Source organism: Microtus oregoni, unplaced genomic scaffold, assembly GCF_018167655.1.
Source record: "Microtus oregoni isolate MIOR12 unplaced genomic scaffold, Mior012 000004F_ref0000308, whole genome shotgun sequence".
Lineage (NCBI taxonomy): Eukaryota > Metazoa > Chordata > Mammalia > Rodentia > Cricetidae > Microtus > Microtus oregoni.
Window position 1 is genome coordinate 60,474,379 of NW_024543063.1, and position 18,273 is coordinate 60,492,651.

General features: G+C 37.1%; 1 protein-coding gene across 8 annotated transcripts in view; it reads right to left on the bottom strand.

The window, feature by feature from the left end:
- Positions 1-18,273, bottom strand: part of Chd9 (chromodomain helicase DNA binding protein 9) — a 183,744-nt gene that overhangs the window by 37,318 nt on the left and 128,153 nt on the right. For all 8 annotated transcript variants that reach the window (XM_041649401.1, XM_041649402.1, XM_041649400.1 and 5 more), the window contains 9 exons: positions 17,782-17,892; positions 15,806-16,002; positions 15,210-15,409; positions 12,917-13,076; positions 12,118-12,207; positions 5,787-5,890; positions 4,493-4,610; positions 3,823-3,880; positions 3,504-3,546 (listed from right to left, as the gene is read on the bottom strand). In XM_041649401.1, the coding sequence (XP_041505335.1) occupies positions 3,504-3,546; positions 3,823-3,880; positions 4,493-4,610; positions 5,787-5,890; positions 12,118-12,207; positions 12,917-13,076; positions 15,210-15,409; positions 15,806-16,002; positions 17,782-17,892 (1,081 nt within the window). The remainder of the gene's footprint in view (positions 1-3,503; positions 3,547-3,822; positions 3,881-4,492; positions 4,611-5,786; positions 5,891-12,117; positions 12,208-12,916; positions 13,077-15,209; positions 15,410-15,805; positions 16,003-17,781; positions 17,893-18,273) is intronic.

Genomic DNA, 18,273 nt, shown 5'->3' on the forward strand with positions numbered 1-18,273 from the left:
TTAATGCCAGCACGTGGGAGATGGAGGCAGATTCCTGAGCTAGAGGCCAGTCTGGTCTATAAAGCAAGTTCCAGGGCAGCCAGAGAAACCCAAAAGAGAGAAACCTGTCTCAAAAATCTGCCCCCCAGAACCAAACAAACATACAATGGAGGCTGGAGAGATGTCTTAGTGGTTAAGAGCACTTGCTGCTTTTCCAAATGGCCAGGGTTCAATTCCCAGAACCTACATGGCAGCTCACGACTGTCTGCAGCTCCAGTTCTAGATGCCACCCTCGCACAGGCACACATGCAGGTAAAAGACCAGTATATAAAATAAAAATAAAGAAATTTTAAAATAAGAAAAGAAAAAAAAACAAACAGAAATCAATGGGATGCTGAACAATGCAAACCCAGGGGATATTAATTTTTTGATTGAATTTATATTAATTTAAAATCAAAGCAGTTTTAAAGTCATTAGGTAGAAAATTATGTGTTTAAATATACATTTTAAAAATTTATTATAAAGACTTGGGATGTAGGTCAATTGGAAGATTGCTTCCTAGTGTCGTGGAATATTTATAAAATGTGTGAAGATGTATTGCTTTGATTGGTGTATAAAAAAAGCTGAATGGTCAATACCTAAGTAGGAGAGTATAGACAGAAAGAACTTTGGGAAGAAGAAAGGCAGAGTCACCTAACAGACACAGAGGAAGCAGGATGGGCAGTATAGAGGTGAGGTAATGAGCCAGGTGGAAGAATACAGAAGAAAAAATATGGGTTAGTTTAAGTTACAAGAACTAGTTAGGAACAAGCCCAAGCTAAGGTCACATTTTCATTATTAATAATAAGCCTCCATGTCATTATTTGTGGGCTGGCAGTCCAGACAAGAAAGTTCCACTATATATAGCACCCAATGTGGGGTTCGAATATCCATACACAGGGCTTGTGAAAGCTAAAAAAAGTTCTGGACAAGGAGCTGGATATGGCTTCCTAGTCTTGCATTCTCTCAAGTAGGCTGGTGCTTGGCATACAGAGCTGTGACTGCCGGCTGCTGCCTTTGGGCTTGAGCCAGTCGCCAGCATGGAACCACATGGTGGACAGACTGGCCCTTTAAGTCTTGGCTCACACAATCAAAGAATGCTACAGATGCACAGAAAGTTAGGTCCAAACACAGAAAACCTCCAAAAAGGTATAATATGCTTAAAAATGTACTTAGATGCTGAACAAAGAAAAGAAAATGGGACAGAAGGTCATAGAAAAAATGGTTTAAAAATAATAAATTCTTAAAAGAAAAATAAAATATAATAATAAAAAAAAGAGCCATGTAGCTGGGCGTTGGTGATGCACGCCTTTAATCCCAGAAGTTGGAAGGCAGAGGCAGGTAGATCTCAGTGAGGTTGAGGCCAGCCTGGTCTACAAAAGTGAAACAAGAGTTCCAGGACAGCCAGGACAGTTACACAGAGAATCCCTGTCTTGTAACCTGCCCCGCCCTCCCCCCCCCAAAAGTCATGTAAGGATGGCAAATATTATAACACAAGGAGGAGTTTGGACCTTACATGACTTTGTTAATTGGATTTTTTTGAACGCTAATGAGTAGAGAACAGCAGTTGCTGTTTTGGAAGTTGTTTGCTCTACACTTCCTGTTTACTCACATAATATTATAACCTTCTCAGATATTTGATAGGCTTAAAGACTAGATAATTATAATTACAGTTTTCCTAGTTACTAAATTTAAAAAAAATTGTGTAAGAGATGTAAAGTACATAAGGTTGAAAGATGCTTAAGTTGTTTATCTAAGGAGATGTTTGAAGATCTAAAAAGATATTTTTAGGGTTGTAATATAAATTATGATAAAAAATGGTTTAGGCATAAAACTTTAAATTTATCAAAATAGGATAGATAATAGAGTATTTTCTCCAAATATGCCGAATACAAAGACACTGGACATTGTGAATGCAATTCTTACCTGATAATTGTTCTTATTGTATATAGTTTTGTTATTTTCAAACCTTTCCTTTTTATTTAGACAAAAAGGGGGAAATGGTATGAGAAATTTGTACATTGTATGAGGATGCACTGTTGTGACTGGTAGTAAAACGCTGAATGGCCAACAGCTATGCAGGAGGAATAGGTAGGACTTGGAGACAGAAAGAGAACTCTGGGAAGAAGAAAGGTGCAGTCACCAGTCAGACATACAGGAAGCAGGATGGGCAGTACGGACATAAGAAAACAAGTCACGTGAAAGAACACAGATGAAATAATATGGGTTATGGGGCTGGAGAGATGGCCCAGTGGTTGAGAGCATTAGCTGCTCTTCCAGAGGACCTGGGTTCAATTCCCAGCACCCATATGGCTGCTCACACCTATCTGTAACACCAGTTCCAGAAGATCTGATGCCAATGCAGGAAAAGTTAAATAAATGTTTAAAAAAAATAATATGGGTTAAGTTATAAGAACTGTTATGAACAAGTTAAGCTGAAGCCAAGTAGTCATAATTAATAATTAATCTCCATGTCATTATTTGTGGACTGGCAGTCCTGATGAAAAAGTACTACTAAAATGAATAGCGCTCTGAGTTCTATCCCCAGCACTGTATAAAACTAGGAATGTTGAAAGTGCCTGCAATCCAGGCACTTAGGAAGATGAAATACTCAATACCATCTTTAGTTATATAATAAGTTCAAAGTCAGCCTGGGCTATAAGAGATCCTGTCTATACTCCCAAATCCCACTATTCCAACCAAGATGAAAGCAGAAAAAAAAAAACACCATGACAATGATAAATTTTTAAAATTTTAATTCATTCAAGACCTAGAGCTGATCATGTAGCTCAGTGGTAGATCACTTACAGTATCCCTAGTATAAGGCTTGGGATTCGATCCCAGTACTAACAAAAGCAAAACAAAATAAAGTACAAAATATGTTTCTAAGGTACATATTATATGCTATGCTCATGTCCCATGGACAGCTTCCCTAGCCTACATGTACTATTCAAAGCGTGAGGCACACTGCTCTTCTGTGTACCATAGGGCAATGAATGGACTTCAACAACAATGTGTTTCCTGTTTTAGTATCAGAAACTGGTAAAAGGAATGCTGGGCCTGGTGTCACACACATATAATTCTACCTGAAAGGTACATGAGACCCTCTCTAAAAATTCAAATACCAACAAAACAAAACACCAGTAAAATACCAAAAACAAAGTAACAGTGAAAGCAGACCGTGCTCAGCTAGCTTTGTCAAGACTAATAAGGCTGTTCTCTAATGTATACATGGAACTAATAAGAAATTATTATGCATTAACATTTAATGATTTAATCTCACATATAAGTTTAATAACCAAGCCACAGTCAAAGTGTCTAGTCTATAAATTCAGAGCTAAGGAATTGCAAAAAATAACAGTACTGTTAAATTTCCAATCAACGGTTTCAAGTACTATGCTTACATATTAGAGGAAAAAAATATGATCTCATCGTTCATGAGAATGTGAAATTATACTGCTGCTAAGTGAAAAAGTGCAACCTACCTCCATCTGATATGACGAGGTCTCCGGGTGAGGAAACGTCATCCTTTAAAAAAAGAGAGAAATTTGTCACAAAGTAACTGAGTCAAGATAAATAAAAAAGAGCCAAACTTCTTCATATTTGAGACTTCTCTTTCAACACATTTGTTTTTTACAGTCTGAGCTATGAATTAAGCCAGAATTTATGGGGTTAATAGTAAATACTATACCCTCAGCCCACAAAACAATTAGCAACAATCCACTTAGCAAAAACAAAACACAACTTCTTGCTTTAGTTCTCACAACTGCCATTTCTGTTTCCTCTAGCTGATCCAAAACATACCTCTATATCATCTTTAAAGATGGCAGGGGCAGGTTTGTATTCTGGGTCTTCCACATCCCTGTTAGAATAACAAGTATTCTAATTATTGTAATGGTCTGATGATTTCTTGGCTTGTCTTAAAGGTCAAATTGATCCCAAGCAACATAGAAAAAGCCAGGAGTGATGGTACACATCTCTGATCCCAATGATAGAGAGGCACAGATGGGGGGGACTCTGGAACTTGCTTGCTTGCTTACCAGCTTAGTCTAATCAGTGAGATCACTCTCAAAAAGCAAGGTAGGCAAGTCCTGAAGAGTAACACCTCAAGTTAGCCCATGTCCTAAAAGCACATGGTCATGTTCATACAAGCCTAACACACACACACACACACAAGGATAAACCTTGGGTTGGAAAGTTGGGTCAGTGGTTTAGAGCACTTGTAGCTCTGGCAGAGGACCCAGGTTTGTTTCCTGTCATCCACAACAGTGGTTCTCAACCATTGGATCCAGCCTCAGGAGATTCAAAGTCCTCCTGACTTTTGAGAGCACAAGGCACCCAAAGGTTATACATAAAATACATGCAAGCAAAACATATAAAATAATAAAATAAACAAATCTAAAGAAAAAAGATAAACCTCATTAAGAATGGAACCAAAACATAGATGGAGAACTTGAGTCTAAAATGCACATACCCATCCATGTAATCATTTGCTCTCTGTTCAGCAGCAACAGCTTTGTCATCAGGCTTTCCCACCCTTTCCAAGAAGCACAGTGCTGGGTCTGCTCGGATGGTGTTATATTTTTCATAACCTGCAAGCATCACCAGTTTCAAAGGCACAGAGGACAGAAAGAAGCTGTGTAAATATAAAGACTCCCTACATATACAGTGAATAGTATTTGGGGGTAAAAGGTACATTTTATTTAAGTAATTGGGTTAAAGATACTGTTTTGAAATCATCACAAATATAACACAGTTTACTAATACTTATAAAAATTTAAATGCAGCTGGGAGGTGGTTATGCACGCCTTTAATTCCAGCACTTGGGAGGCAGAGGCAGGTGGACCTCTGTGGGTTCAAGATCAGCCTGGCCTACAGAGCAAATGTCAGGACAGGTTCCAAAGCTACACAGAGAAACCCTGTCTCAAAAAAACCAAATAAACAAACAAATAAAAAATAAAAATTTAAATGTATCTTTTACAAAGACGAATCGAGGGATGGCCCAGTTAAAAGTGTTCTTGCTCTCCTAGAGGACCAAGTTCAGTTCCCAACACCCATATTAGGCTCATTATAATAGCCTTTAATTATAGCTCCAGGTGATTCAACATTCTATTTTGGACAACTTGTCCACTGGATGAGCACACATGCACGCACAGACACACACACACACACACACACACACACACACACACATACACACTCCATCTAAAAGTAAAATCTTAAAAAACAAACCAAAAACAACAGTAAAAACAGAGCTGGAGAGATGGTTTAACAATTAAGAACATTGTTGTTCTTGAAGATCCAGGTTTGGTTCCCAGCACCCACCCACATGGTGGCTCACAACCATCATTAACTCTAGTTCCAGGTGATCTGGTGCCATCTTCTGGCATCTGAGAATACCATGCACACACATAGAACACATACAGCCATGGTGACAAAACACTCATATGTATATAACAAAAATAAATACATCTTAACAAACAAAAAACATATAAAAAAGAAAAGTAGAATAAGCTGATCATACACATAGTTCATGTAACTCCTTCTAAGGGAGGAGACTGTGTAAGACTGACAGCCCAGAGGGCAAGTCAAATCTGGCACCTCCTCATGAGGAAAAGAAGTGAATGCAAACTTAGTTCTAACACTCTATGATTCTGATGATTGTGTGTGTGTGTTACTGGAGTAAAACTGCAGGTGGAAACCAATAAACTAAGCAACAGTGGGATTCCATTCTCCATCAGTGCTCTCCCCGCTCACTCGTTACTTACCGTGCTTAAAAACCCCAATAAGAAGTGACTTGTCAGCATCAAAATCCCACCACACAGCAGGAACCTCTGAGTGGTCTGGCTCTGGCACCCAAACATCAATGTCACTTAAAAACAGCACAAGATTATGAATTTTATAAATATGTATAAAGGAAGAAAAAGGTATAAATGATGCAACAGCAACAAAGATGCCATAAAATGACTAACATTACGCTCAACTAAACAAATATATTTTAGCAGGGGTTATGCCTGGTTTCATGAGGCACAGTCTCCTCACCCTTACATACACAGAGTGCTTCACTGGAATGTCATGGCAGCAAACAGCTTGGTAAAAAAAAAAAAAAAAAAAAAAAAAAAAAAAAAAAAAAAAAAACCATCTGGTTGAAATATCTTGTATATGAGAAAACTGGGTTTCAAAAGGGCAAAGGAAGTGCTTTGTGTTTCAAAAACAAGTTACATCTTTTGATAAATCAGTTAAGATTACACTTTAAAAGTTAGGTTTTTTTGATTTATAATTTAAACTATGAAAAATAATACTTTTATATTTATCCAACCAGTATTCTGATACAAATGACAATTCAGATTATTTCAAACTCTTCTAATAACCCATAATGCTTTGGCAAATTGGCTATTTTCATGAAAGGGTTGGTGACAGCTCAAGAATCTCATCCAACCATGAGACTATTCTCCTTGAACTTTCTCCAAATAGCAGAGGTGACTTCATAAAATGACATCAGCTATAGGTATGTTTATTTCTTTGTAGAGATTTAAAATATTGTATAGGCTAGAAGATACATTCCTAATGTTTAATTATTAGCGTATACTGTTATATGTATGTGTATGCATGTATATACATACATACCTGTGGGTGTACATACATACACATACGTACACGTGGGTGTAGGTATGTTTGTGTGTGTGTAAATACGTATGCTTGTATACATGTAGGTGTATGTGCATGTATCTGTGTATGTCTGTGTGTGCATATGTGTAAGTTTGTGTACGTGTCTGTCTGTGTGTGTGCATATGTGTATGTGTGTGTATCCTGATATTCAGTAGTCAAAGGGGAAAAATTGAATGGAGTATACTGCAGAAAATAAAAGACTGAGAATTTTGATACTTGATTTCATGAAACTGTCAATTTTTCTTTCTCTTTGTTTGTTTTTTGCTTTTTGAGACAGGGTTTCTCTGTGTAACCACCCTAGATGTCCTGGAACTCACTCTGTTGACCAGGCTGGCCTCAAACTCACTTTGTTGAGCAGGCTGGCCTCGAACTCACAGAGATCTGCCTATCTCTGCCTCCCAAGTGCTAAAACTATCAATCTTTAAGGATGCAGAGAAATAATATAATACAAAGCAATGCCATCTCTGTCTTGTCACTGTAATTTCCCACATTAATTAGCAAAGACCTTTAGGTTTAACGTGCTAAATTTTCTGGTGATAACTAAGTTCTACTAATAAAAAAGTTCTTTTTTAATTTGGCTATCATATACAGATAAGCTGGTTCATGTGCTCCTGGACTAGGCAAACACCCCTTCACCAGCAATAATCTTGAACAAGAAGACACAGACAATGAGAAAGTTTTCCATGTGCTTAGAAAAAAAAAGATAAGCAGCTCACAGTTGTTTTCAGAAGTCTTTAGCCCACGGTGAGATGTGGGTGAAATGAACTTTATAAACTGACAGCACTTCCAGCAAATACTTTATTACATCTTTTCTATAAATAAGTCAAAACTGAAAATGTTTTAGCTTAGTAGAGAAAAAGAGAGAGACAATGATTTTCCTGCTATTTGTCAAAAACTGACAAAGAACATAGCTAACGGAAATCTTTATTTGACGGAGTTTGTGACACAAGGGCAGAGAGAATCTGGGATCCCAGAAAGGAAAATTGTAGTAGAGGATCCCCTGTCTACCACAAGGTGGCGCTTGGCGTCCAGACAATTGTATAGACGGAGATTGAAAAAAATGTTCCTGCTTGTGAAAACTTGGTTCAAATTTGAGTGTCACATGACCATGAAGTGTTTGTAAACTGTTAGCAAAAGGAATATAAGACCGGCCTGCAACTATTGTTGATTTTTGGTGGTTCTTTGTTCTTCCGCTTTGTTTGTTTGTTTAAAGGCAATCTCTTGCTATGTTGGCCACCAGGCTGACTAGGATTCACTACATATATCAGGCTGACCTGAAACTAGATCATTCTGCTTCAGCCTCCCAAGTAATTGATTTCTGTCTTTAAAAATCATTTGATGTTCTTGCATAAGGACTTCTTGAAGTTCCTCAGGTTAAATCCTTCATTCAAATAACTAAAATGAATTAAAATGGATGCCCCCTAGCTTTGTAAAGAGGCACCTGCAGTAGTTTATGAACAATGACATGGTATGTTACTAGTAGAACATGTGCCCCAACAAGACTGGGAGAGATGGAAAGAGAGTCTTAGTCCACACCAACTAAGGAAAAGGAGGGGCCGAACAGAAAAATGAGAAAAAGAGAATATTCTAAGCAAGAATAATCAATGCTGGGACCTGTGAGAAATGTAGTTTTGAAGTAAGAAAGAGATGAAGACATGAGATAGAGATCTGAACGCATGAAGAAAAAAATAAAACATAAGCCACCAAGATGAAAACCCCCAAATAATTAAAGCTAAGTGCTAAGTGATATGTAATAGTTAAACTTAATATCAAGTTGATGTGCTCTAGAATGACCCAGGAGAAGAGCCTGTGTGGGATTATTTTGACTAAGTTAAGAGAGGGGAAGACCTACTCACTGTTAGTGACACCATTCCCTGTGCTTGGATCCTACACTGTATAGAAGAAAGTGAGCTAAACACAGATGTTCAATATTTTCTGCTTCTTGGCTGAGAATGTAACATTGTCAGCTCCATCAAGTTCCTGTTGTCCTCCCTGACATGATGAATATACTTTTTTTTTAAAAAAATATTTATTTATTTATTAGGTATACAGTATTCTTTCTGTGTGTATGCCTGCAGGCCAGAAGAGGGCACCAGATCTCATTACAGATGGTTGTGAGCCACCATGTGGTTGCTGGGAATTGAACTCAAGACCTTTGGAAGAGCAGGCAGTGCCCTTAACCTCTGAGCCATCTCTCAGCCCCGATGAATATACTTTTTAAAAGAAGTCTTAATTGGGCTGTGGTGGCACACACCTTTAATCCCAGCACTCAGGAGGCAGAGTTCAAGGTCAGCCTAGTCTACAAAGCAAGTTCCAGGACAGCCAAGGCTATACAGAGAAACCCTGTCTAGAAAAAGGAATGAATGAATGAATGAATGAAAGAAAGAAGAAAAAAGTCTGAAACCAAAGAGAGCACTAATATGGTAGAAGAGATACTGGGTTCAAAGGTGATGCATTTGGTGTACAAATTTAAATTTAAGATGAGGGAGATATAAACTTGATAAAATCCAAAGAGAAGTAGATTTATTTTTAAATGGGAAAGTAAAGGAATAATCAATGGAACAGTGGCTACGAAAATAAAAGTAGATCAGTCATAGGCCAAAGGAAAAGAGACAATTAGTTAATAAATATTTATTGAGTACTTAGTATTTTAAGATTCACAGTTTCATCTGGGTAAGGGGAGTGCTGGGAACTGAACCTAGGGCCTCATGTATTAGGCAAGCGCTCTACAGCAAACTATAACCACAGCCAAAGAAGACAATGGATGAGAATGCAATGATCAATAAAACAGCAACTTAAATTGCAATGGAAGAAAAAGTTTTGAATAGTAAAAAAATCAAGAGTCATTAAAATGAACTAGCGAATGACTAGAAGGCTGTTTTAGATGATATGGACAGGAAGGCCTACTTGAGAGGGTAACAGTGAACTGAAATTTGAATTATATGAATGGAGAATTCTTTTAACTTTATGTGTATGGGTGCTTTGCCTGCATGTATGTCTACATACCACTTATGCACTCTTGGTGGCCTGAAGAAGGTGTCAGCTCCCCTGGAACTGGAGTTGCAGAGCGCTGTGAGCTGCTAAGCAAGGGCTAGAATCTAACCTTGGGTCTTCTGAAGAATAGACAGTGCACTTAACTGCTGAGCAAACTCTCCAGTCACGTGAATGGACAGTTCTTTGGGAGATCTGGACAAAGCATATTTGAACCAGAACAACACAGTATAAGCTTGACCTGTTGGATGAACAGAAACAACAGAGTGGCTGGAACACTGTCGGTAAGGGACAGAGCGAAAGAAGAAAGAGAATTATGTAGGGTTATTTTAGGTTATCTAGAACTCAAATTCTGTTTTAAGAAGACATTTTGAAGAGACATGCCACTGGTTTATGAAAAATCATTCTATCTGCTGTTTGAAGGACAGAGTGTAGAGAGTTTTCTGGAAGCAAGGATGATCAATTATTAGGTCTCAGCAGAAATTTAAACAGAGAATTGACGCTAGGCGATGAGAATAAAGATGCTCACACTTGGCATGTTTTTAATTGAGCCAATGGGTTCTCCTTCATGAGAATGAGGGAAGGATACCCAAGAATCATACCATGGCAATATGTGATACATTCAGTATGATGGAGCAGTCTTACATATGAGAATGGAAGGAAAGAATTGGTGGGTATAGAAAGTAGCATGGATACCTATGGAAGAAAATATTTTAAGAAGTAAATAAAGAAATACAGACTTGGTGGCTGTGTCATGGGCTATGCTATAAACATTGACTAGATTGACTAGAGTAGGCTGATAAAAAGTACAAAGAAAGAACTAGAAACAGAAAACACAGGAGTCTGTCGAGAAGGGAATCATTAAAATGGAGCAGTACGATACATATTATGGAAGTTATTTTCCTTTTTATGGTGAGTAAAATGGGCATGTTTACGCATGAGAGAAAAGGGAAGAAGAGGACCAGAGAAAGAAAATGACTCAGGAAAGGAAGATTACTACAGGAGTAATGTTCTTAAATGAATAGAAAAGCAGTGCTTCAAGGCAATTAATCAGCAAAGGAGGTGCATTTTTACTGTTGCCAGAGGGGCAAATAGGTAGAGATGGACGCAAGTAGCTCTTGACTGTTTTTCTATGACATATGTCACAAGGTCCTTATTAGACATTGTTGGTTAACTGGAAAGTTTTGGGACACAGGTAGAAATAAATCCTCTTAAAAAGGAAGAAAAGAAATTTACTAGCCAAAGTTGTTAAATAGTCTGTACTTCATTTCATTTGATGTTGAATACGCATGGATCTGAAGTAAATCCATTCCCCCATTACATGATTTTTTTTTCCTAGTCATGTTTAGCTCCTTAGAAGAAGGTAAGAAATAGATTAAACTGAAGTTACAATAGGTATTTGATACAGAGAGATAGGCAAGCAGTGAGGTTAAAGAATTCAGCTAATGTCCTGGAGAATAAAACTGAATAATGAGGGAAAGGGGGAGCATGACAAGGTAATGTCTAGTGAATGAGTGGTAAGAAGATGCTGTGATGAGGTTCAGGTTATAATGACAAACACCCAAGTGTTAGGGAGGTGAAAGGTCAAAAGTCACACTGAGTGGGGAAGCAGGAGCAAGTTTACAAGTAGACATGTGATAGGGAGAAAGCTGAGACTGTACAAAAGAAACAGGTAAGGGCCCAGGAGACCAAGGTGTGGCTAGGGTTTCATGTGGCTGTTGTATTAGAAGAAAACAAGTAAAGAATGAGTTCAAGAAAGCTAAATTTTCTATTTGTTGGCAGAAAGGTGAGTTTACTTCTACTTAATGGCTTGCTTACATTTAGTTCCTGAAAATAAGGGGCTGAACAGGCAGTTATGGTGTGTACAAGTCTAAAACAGATGCTGCAGAGAATAGAGGAGAAACTAAAGAACACGTAGTCAAGGGGAAATCCCTACTGGACTTTTATCCATGCAGCAAAGCACAGTCTCACTTCTGTTCCCTGATACCACAAACTGATTAAGGATGAATATTCATTTTGTCTTTTTCAGTGCCTGAGTGTACTCAGAATTGGTCCTGGGCTCATAGAAGTGTGGATGGGTGGTAAAACACTTGCCTAGGATGCACAAGCAACCTGGGTTTGACCCCAACAACACAAATAAAACAAAATAATCCAGGCCTTCTCCTGAAGAAATGAATGAATCACTCACTTATTTCATGCATGTCTATCTGAATGGCATCTTGGCTACATACAAATCTTTAAATTACTATTACCACTCCTGTTGTTGCATTTTATAACAGAGCCAAGGATGAGAGTAACAGAAGAAAGGCTAGGGTCGATTCTCTGTGGCAAGGGAATTGATCTCCACTGAAGGAAAGAGCCACTTACTATGCAATTTTCTTTCATTGTATGGTTTTTATTTTATTGCGTTACTGGAAAGTAAACAAAAATTTAAGTTACCTTGCATCAACTCCATCAAATACTTTCTGACACTCATTTCCAATGACTTCTTGCTTTAGATAGTAAAGCATCCTTACACGAAGCAAAACTCTAAAATAAAATAAAGAAAAGGAGACAAAGATATTAGTCACTAAAGAAAAAAAACATTTTGTATTTTGTTTTGTTTTGTTTGTTTGTTTGTTTGTTTGAGAGAGGAGTGTATGTAGCTTTGGCTTGCCTGGAGCTCACTGAGTAGAATATGCGTGCCTTGAACTCATGGATGAATTCTCTTGCATTACCTTCCAAGCAGCAGAGTATAGGCATATTTATTCCCTTGCTTATATAGAGTCTTTCAATAATAGAGTAATAGTTATATATGGTTAAATAACTCTCATTACTGATGATACACAAAAGATCCTGCAAAATCTTCACAGTGAGCCGGGCGGTGGCGGTGTATGCCTTTAATCCCAGCACTCAGGAGGCAGAGGCAAGCGGATCTCTGTGAGTTCGAGGCCAGCCTGGTCTACAAGAGCTAGTTCCAGGACAGGCTGCAAAACTACAGAAAAACCCTGTCTCGAAAAAGCAAAAAACAAAACCAAAAAAAAAAACCAAAAAAAAAAAAATCTTCACAGTGGTCACTATTTACTGCATGGGAAGAGAGGAGTTTATCTGGAGATTAGGTATATTTGATGGTAAAAATATATAAGATGTTTCATGATTGCTCGAAGATACCATTTGAAGTTAACAATCTCAGACCATACCATCACTAGACTGGAAGGTGACTGTTTAGAGAACGGGTTCTCCACCGCCCACCACCTACTTGTTGCAGTGGTGCTTTACATGCTTTTTGTAGCCTTCGTCTTGAAGGAGCTGCTCAGGATTATACTTCCGAAGCCACTCTGCTTTCTGTATATCAAAGGAGCTTGTCTGAGTCTTTACTTTCTTCCCCTTCCGGCCCCTAGGCACAGGAGCTGAGAGGCCTGTTAAGATGAAGGTACACATGAAAGAACTTGTATAAAAAGCTATGATTTGAAAGATTTTTCCAATACAAGAAATTGCTAGAGACTTTCCGGGGTCACTGAAGGTTACAGAGGTCTTTAGCACATTAATGGCAATAGAACTGACAAAATAACAAATGAAATACAAGCCAAGATGGTTTTATAAACATTAAGTCAAATTTCACAAATGAGGCAATACTTTATCCCAAATTACAATATTTATGCTGGATTCCTTTGGCTTTGTAACCTATCCCCCTCTTTAGTTATCAGAAATGTATCTGTCCTTTGGCATTTCAGAATTTGCTTTATTAATAACATGGAATGGTCTAACCTTAAGAGAGCTAAGGTCATTTTTATGACCTTGAGAGTTTTACTATGAATTTATTTATTTATTTATTTATTTATTATGTGTACAACATTCTGCCTCCATGTTCGGATGTACACCAGAGGAGGGCGCCAGATCTCATTACAGATGGTTGTCAGCCACCATGTGGTTGCTGGGAATCGAACTCAGGACCTCTGGAAGAGCAGCCAGTGCTCTTAACCACTGAGCCACCTCTCCAGCCCCCTACTATGAATTTCTTTAAAGAATAAAAGGCATCACTGTACATGCTGATTATGTGCCACATTTGCTAAGTTTTCCAGGAAAGGGAATCAACCACATCTGAAGCTTATACAGTCTTCTCCGGCCTAATGCACTCATCTACCCCAGAAACCACAACACTGGAACCGAGGCTGCCTCCTTGCTTATTGTCAAAACATATTCTTAGGAAATATTTTGTTCTATAGAGTTGAGCAAGCTTAATACTTCACATTTCCTCCTTTATTTAATGCATGGTTTTTAGGGAAGAACATAATCATATTTCTGTGATTCTTTCACCTTTACCTAAAGGATAGTTCTTCAAATTAATTAATTTGTCTCTCCACTGACTACTTCATCCAAAACAAATGCTTGTTGCGGTGCTACCTTGGAAGTGTGAATGGTTACAGCACTACTTTGTAGTGCCTATTAAACTGTAGCCGTTTAATTAATTAAATCTAAAGTCTATGTCTGTCTACCTAGTTAGAATGTAAGGTGGAGGAGCTCAGTGATCTTCTCTATTTCTTTTTATAACATGTACATTGGCCAAGAATATACCAGACAGGCAATAAATATTTTGTGATTTGAGAAAATGTAATCATTTTATGGTCAAAATTTATTTTATTCTGAAATGTACATTCTGTTAGCAAAGCTGTAGAGAAAAATTCTTGCATATACCACTGATAATACTGCAAACTCATCACTTGGAACAGCAAACTACTGATATGTCATATAATTTATCAGATCTACCCAAAGACTATATTTAAAATACTAATGATGCAAACACCTTCAGTGGAGGGAGATTACCCAGATGCATGAGAAGGGGTATACAGAGCTTCTTACCGACAAATTCAACAGTGTCAGACTGGAGCCAGAAGGCTCATCACTAAAGAAGATGCAAGGCAAATTATCAAACACTCAGACCATGGAAAAAGAAAAAGCTGGATACAAGCCACATGGCCATATTGTGACATACTGTGAGGCCATCAATGTGCAAAGTGATACAAATTTAACAGGAATATGAAAAAGCCCCAAATCCATAATACTGGCAATTTCTAAAGCTTGATTTTTGACTATAAAGGTTAAGTTTTTTAATACTATCTGTAGGGGCTGGAGAGATGGCTCAGTGGTTAAGAGCATTGCCTGCTCTTCCAAAAGTCCTGAGTTCAATTCCCAGCAACCACATGGTGGCTCACAACAATCTGTAATGAGGTCTGGTGCTCTCTTCTGGCCTGCAGACATACACACAGACAGAATATTGTATACATAATAAATAAATATTTAAAAAAATACTATCTGTATTACTTTGAAATTTTAGACAAAAGTACATTAAGTATTAGTTATACAAGAAGACTTTTTTTTTAGGGTTTCTCTGTAGTTTTTGGTTCCTGTCCTGGAACTAGCTCTTGTAGACCAGGCTGGTCTCGAACTCACAGAGATCCGCCTGCCTCTGCCTCCCGAGTACTGGGATTAAAGGCATGCACCACCACCGCCCGGCACAAGAAGACTTTTTTAAAGGAAAGAAATATACTTGCCTAAATGATTTTGTAGCTCACGTGTCTGGCCATCTTCAGTGGGGGTGATGAGATCCCATATAAAGCCTTTAATTTTCTCATCACCTCGATAATGAACTAGGCAATAAGCCAAAAGTGCTCGGCAAATGATTTCTACGTCGAGTTCATTCAGCTGCCGTTTAAAACGCCCATGAGACAAAATCTCTCTCCATCGGCCCCACCTGGTTAAAAAAGGAACAGTCACAGTAATATTTAAGTCTGAGCAAAAGAAAAAAAACTAACACATAAAAGCCAGGAAAAAGAAAAGAATTTGTCATCATAAAGATTTACCAAAGGTTTCTCTTGTATACAGAGCAAAGAGGCAAAGAAGAGTAACTTTCAATCTATCTTATTCTGTGACAGAGATACTATTGCTCTGAATTACTGAGTGTGCAAATTTCAACAAGGAGCTTGACATTAGTGATTCATCAAATAGTGTAAATACAGAAAGATTATATATGCTAAACACAGATTTGTGATAATTAAAAAATGTTATTGATTTTAATAAGATGATTGAAAATAGTATATTTAAGTTTATATATAATTGTTTATAACAAATACTAAAAATAACATTTTACCCATAAACCAGCAGGTTTTTCTCAACTCTAAAGCATTCAGTTCTTCCATAGCCACTGGATCGGTCACAGGGTCTCCGGAGTTTGGGTTTTTCTTCTCCTTCACTTTCAGCTTCAGATAATTCAGCCAATTCATCTTTTGTGGCACTAAAGGGTCTGGTTTGCTTCCTAATTCTTGGGGTGTCGATAACTAAACTGTTCTGTAAAAGTTAATGTTATAATTAGGGAAGGTACTTTAACAATTTATTTACAGTAAAACTATTTTCACTTTTTAAATTATAGAAAAAAATAGTAGTAGAAAGAAAAAATAAGTAACAGATCTACTATTCTATCAAGTCAACTGAAGATACCTTTTTTTAAAACTTATGATACATATATAGTTTTCTGACATTACATTCATGGAATAAAAACAATTGGTATTTTCTGGGATTAGTAAAAAAGTTATTGACTTTACAGTAACTGTTCTGGTGGGAGTTCCATCTCAAGCCCCTTCCCCCATCTCTCTCCAAGCCATGCTGCATCTCAGAAAGCTTGCCAAATGATGACCCCTACCCCAGAGATGCTCAAGGTCACTACAACAGGGTATTTAAACTGGCCCCCAGAAAACAGACATGTGGTTTTACGGTCTCACTTATCTGTCTCCTCTCTGGGGGTTTGGAAGCATTTTATCCATTAAACCTGGGCTTTTTCTAATTCGGTCTGATTTGATCTCATTTGGATTGATGCATAGGCAGAGGGCCTTTGGGAGTAGAAAATTTTCAATAACCAAAATAAATTTTTTAGACTCAATTTCAACTTCACGATTTGTTTATTAAAACAGATAACTTAATTTGGATTGCTTTCAACTTTAGAAAAAATGCTGAAGTAAATGTTTTTTAAATCAAATGAATAGGAATTGAGATACTGGTCAAATGTTGTTAATATTTTGAAGAACTAGAAACATAATTACTTCTGTACAGAATAATTATACTAATATATAAAAAGGCAAAGCAGTGTCTCAGTCCCTCATGACCAATTCAGCTTAACTCATTCAATCAAATCCTGTGTTTGCCTCTAATATAGGTACTGTTGATACAAACATCAGTAATATAGTTTCTGCTTAAAAGGAGTCCAAAACTTTGGCAGTCAAATAAATATGTTAAAAATAAATACTATTCAGGATATGTTTTACAATATAAGAAGAGTAGAAAAGCTGACTGGAAGTTAAAGTATAAAGAATTTTTAAAGAATTAGAATTTTGCAAGATAGTCACTATCATGACAAAAAAGGAAACAAGGGGCGGGAAATACCATCAGAAACTTAGGAAAGCCGTAGAGCAGAAAAAAATACATAGAAGCAGAGGAAGTCAGGTTCAGAGAATAAGGTTCTTGGACAGTGCACTGTACTTAAAGAATACAAGTGTAATGATGTGATCGCTTGTTACACAGCAATTTTTGCTAAATTTTTCTGGTATAAAGTTAATAGTTTTGCTTATCTAATTAACATATTTTAGAGAGTTTAAATTGAGAACACAGAAATATCCTCTTTGTTTTTAAGTAAATATTTAGTTATGTATTTTTTGACTCCTGTATGACAGAAGAAGGAATCCAGTTCCATCTTAGATGGCTGTGAGCCACCACATGGTTGCTGAAACCAGCACCTCTGGGAGAGTTGAGCAGTCTCTCCGAATGTGTCATCTTTCCAGCCCCATTTGTTTCCTTAATCCACTAATTTTAAAATTAGTATCATAGTGAATTAGGAATAATGTTACATTCCCCTCATTTCTTCTTCATTTATTAATTGGAATTTTTATAAGGAAGAATTGTCTGATTGCCTTTTCCCTCGTTTTTATTCTTCATTTTTTTCAAATGATTTGTATTTGAATAATATTTCAGGTATTTTAAGTTCTTGATGAATTTCTATATAACAGAAATATTAACTTTCATATGTAGTCTGCCACAAATAGTTACCAGTATGATAGCACTTTCATAAATACTTACCCTGCCACTGATGGCATCTATATCTATTTCTGCTTTTTTAGCCCATTTTTGCCAGAAGTTGGGATCATCTAAGGAAATATCTGTCCGGTTTCCAGATGCTACAAAACTTGCCTGAAATATATAATAGCAAGTTGTTAAAATATTTAAGACATTAAAAAGACCTTTGAAAATAAACTATCATCTCTTTGCATTTACTGTGCACAAAATTTGAATTTAGCATACATACAAACACTGAAGACATGTTCCAATACAGTGGCCTTACATATAACAGCATTTGTTCAAAGCAAATGTTTTTAAAGCCAATACAGACTATAGTTTAGGAGCAGAAAAAAAAGTAAGTTACTATTGTGGGTTAATTTGATAGTTTTCAATAAACAAGGATAATAATTTCTTTTTGGTAGGAAATGACATAAGACAGAGGACTACTTTCTAAAATACTATAGGAGAATTAAAAAATTATGGTAGAATTAGCCAGCTGTGGTAGCACATGCC